The 3,603-nt window shown below is 41.4% G+C and overlaps 1 protein-coding gene across 1 annotated transcript in view; it reads right to left on the bottom strand.

Annotated features, from left to right (window-relative positions):
- Positions 1 to 3,603, bottom strand: part of LOC107096058 (sorting nexin-6) — a 14,063-nt gene that overhangs the window by 2,544 nt on the left and 7,916 nt on the right. Inside the window, exons 8-11 of the mRNA XM_015392545.1 lie at positions 3,479 to 3,518; positions 1,915 to 2,001; positions 1,675 to 1,834; positions 442 to 527 (exon numbers count right to left, since the gene is read on the bottom strand). Of these exons, the coding sequence (XP_015248031.1) occupies positions 442 to 527; positions 1,675 to 1,834; positions 1,915 to 2,001; positions 3,479 to 3,518 (373 nt within the window). The remainder of the gene's footprint in view (positions 1 to 441; positions 528 to 1,674; positions 1,835 to 1,914; positions 2,002 to 3,478; positions 3,519 to 3,603) is intronic.

The following is a 3,603-nucleotide window of genomic DNA, read 5'->3' on the forward strand; positions in this document are numbered from 1 at the left end:
GCCTCATTAAAAGCCTGAGGCCTCATTAAAAGCCTGAGGCCTCATTAAAAGCCTGAGGCCTCATTAAAAGCCTGAGGCCTCATTAAAAGCCTGAGGCCTCATTAAAAGCCTGAGGCTGGATCTGCTCTGATGCTGCAGGAACTAAGATCTTCTTCAGCCAAAGGTTAAAAATCACAGTTTTACCAAATGAGACGTTTCCTTCTCTAGCAGGGAACAAATCTGGTTAACACAGCTTATCATTAGACTATACGCCACCAAGTGGTCAGGGTGTGAATTGCTATCTAAGAATGTGACTTTAGGATTTATCCTCCATCTTTAAAAAAGGATCAGAAAAGGTTTGGTTGAGGCCACTGCTGGTTGGTTTGGTTAGACCCCCGCAGGCCTGATCAGGTTAAATGGAGGATCTCTGTGGAACGGGGGGGCCCAGCGGGACATCAGTACCTTGGCATGCTTGAGCTCCAGCTCGGCCAGCTCCACCAGGTTCTTCCTGAATGCTGCCACTCTTCTCGTCTTGAAATCGATGAGTTCTGTGGAAGATGCATCGTTATTCTCAACCCAAGTTCACCTATTAATTAGCTTGATCAGCTTTATAGCAGATGGTAAAGTTGCTCCACACATTCCTGACTGCATACGAATGATCACAGCCTCCGACCTTTAAATAAGCCTTCTGCACATTTAAAAGAAAACAGGCATTCTACTGTCCTACAAGACAAATTATCACATAACTAACAGATGTGAGGGAAAGCAAAGAGCCAACAGCCAAAACAGTGAACCAGTCTGGTGATAAAACAAAGAAAGTAGGTCTGTTGTTTACCAAGAGTGACAGAATAAAATCCCAGTGACAGACAGGAAGAAAAGCTCCAGTTCTAGTCTGGTTAGAAATCCCATCATCGTCTCTCCTCCTCCTCAGAGCAGATCGTCAATAGAAACGCTCCGCGTTCGATTTCAGCTCAATCATTTGGAAAGCAAAGTCACGCAGCATTGCATGCTTCCGTACCCGAAGCTAATCTGCACATGTGCAGGCAAATACTTATCCAGGTCACCCTAAATAATATAATTATAGTGTTTAAAGTATTCATTTCTATCCTAAAACCACCAAAGAATGTTAAAATACATCTAAAAACATTTCATGACTTTTCTGAGACAATTGTAATCTTTTAAAATTCAGTGAAAATGTTCAGATTGTCCAGCAAAATACGATTACAGCGTCTGTAACGACATTTTAGTTTATATGCTATAAGGTTAAAGCCAGAGGCAAAATAAAACTTAAAAAGACTCGATTTATGTTTAAATCCAAAGCCTGCTGATCAGCCAATAGGAACGCAGAGAAGATTCCAGGACGTTTTATGATCCACAGAAGAGAAAACCAGAAGGTCCCGTTGCTTCAGAAAGCTTTGCCCGATGAATGTAAATTAGGAGCATGGCTGAGTTGATTATAAATAATAAAGAAAATATGATTCTGACTGCGCGTGAGGATCCTTTATAAGGGAGAGGGATTTGCCATGAATAAAAGTGAAAAAGGAATCACTACTATAAGGGCTGTGACAGGAACAAACAAACAGTGACCATGGCAGCAAACAGCATCTTTCATGGCTGTTCTGTCTGGCTGTAAACCTGCAGCAGGATTGGTGGAGTGAGCATCTCACAGCTTCACCCTGAGTCAAAGTGACTGACCTTGCTTGGCAGACTCAGAGATCTTCTCAAACTTGTGGCAGCAGAGCTGCTGGTTGGTCTCTGCCTGCAACACGTCTCTGTTTTTAGCCCGAGCTTTGTCCAGAGCTTTATTAGCGTTCTCATAGTCCACCAGCGCCCGGCTCCTCCGGTAAAGAAGGTCCTGTCAAAGCAGCACATCAAACCATTGTTAGAACCGAAGGCCAGGACGGCCGCTGCCCGTCTGTCAGGAGGCGTTCACACCTTAGCAGCCTGCGACTCCCTCAGGTAATATTTCAGCAGGTCGGCCAGCTTCAGGTCTTCATCCGCCGCCACTCGAGCTTCAATTTTCTTCAAGAAAACAAACCAACAGAGAATTGATCATTTCTTCGGGATTTGAGCAAAAGCTCCAGTTCAGGCGGCTCCTATGACAGGATCCGGTTCCTTCAGCAGGAAAGTTTCAGAGGAATAATATGATTTACATTTCAAATAAGAAAGAAAACATGTTTTTTTTCTGGCAGGAGATCAGTAACATAATGCAAAATCTATTTTAGACAGAAATTCATTTTGTGTTTTTGTCATATTTTGGTGTTTTACCATCAGAATCTATATATCCATGTCTAGCAGCTGTAATGAACAGATAGCTGGAGATGACACATGTTTGGTCTAACAGTGAAAATAATAAAAATAAAATTGAAAAATAAAAAGGTAAATAATATGTTTATTATGTTATTTCAAGTAGATAAGATTAATTATCTTAAGAGCAACGATCCTAATTTCATTAGCAGATCGACTCTAATGAAGGGAAAAGACTTTATTCTATGAACTGTTTCTAGATCAGTTTTATTTCATCCCTATAAGCTTCTGCCTGCAGGCGGCTGTCAGGGTTACATAATCACAGAAATATTACTTATTACTTTCCTCATGAAGAAGCAAAAATAGGAAATAAAACTCTAAATCGGATGAATTCATTTGTTGGAGCTTGTCTGTTCACACTTCCACAGAAATACTTGATCTGGTGAGTTGGTGAACCAAAGAGGTACCAGACATCATCTCATGACCCAAAACATGGCAGCAGTTTGCTCCAGCAGGGAGAAAATCAGATTTAATACCTTTAAGCACATGAAGATCCCTCTCTATCAATAACTGTGTCAGTTCATGCCTGCAGTGGATCTTTAGACCCCAGGCTTGCTGATTGGTGAACAATTAGTGACACGACATCACTGTTACACGAGCAGCGTGTCAGATTACAGTGCGGAGGTGCTTATAGCTCCTAACAGCCGCAGCGCTCGCTGGGATCACCCTCAGAAAACTGCATCATGAAGGAAAAGCTCTGAATCCAGAGATCCTTCAGTTTTCAGTCACTGATGCAAATAAACATTTTCTCACATTTTATACTGAGAGCAAAGTTAAGAAAACAGCTAATTGTTTTATTTTTATTAGCGACCCGATGGAGGTAAATTATTTTAGCCAGATGATCAATACTCTGAAAATATTAGTCTACCTGTACTAGTTTGGTTGCATATTTTGGCTAATTTTAATTTTTGATTTCTGCAGCACATTAAGAAAATAAAACCTCGCATCCATTTGCATAGATATCTAAGCGCTGTCTGTGATTCTGTTCCATGTTAGGATGCTAACTGCTCCTCTGCACGCGGTGAAGCGTCTGCTCTACTGCGGCCTAAAGGCGCTCATGTTAGCTTCTGAATTTCTATTAAGAAGCAGAAATGAAAGCGTCCTACTGGAAAACATCCTGTTTAAACTGGTTTCAGTCCATCCAGAGTGTTTTTAGGCTGTAATTCAGCTTAAAGCGGAAGGTCACACTTACTCTGGTTTTCTCAAACAGCTCAGATACCTTCAGGAAAAACCTTAAAGGGACAGAAAACAGACAGAGGTCAGGATGTTGGCTACATATTACGGGTTTTTTCTCTGGCCAGAAGTTCGATGGCAAAT

Source organism: Cyprinodon variegatus, unplaced genomic scaffold (genome assembly GCF_000732505.1).
Source record: "Cyprinodon variegatus isolate N-32 unplaced genomic scaffold, C_variegatus-1.0 Scaffold595, whole genome shotgun sequence".
NCBI lineage: Eukaryota > Metazoa > Chordata > Actinopteri > Cyprinodontiformes > Cyprinodontidae > Cyprinodon > Cyprinodon variegatus.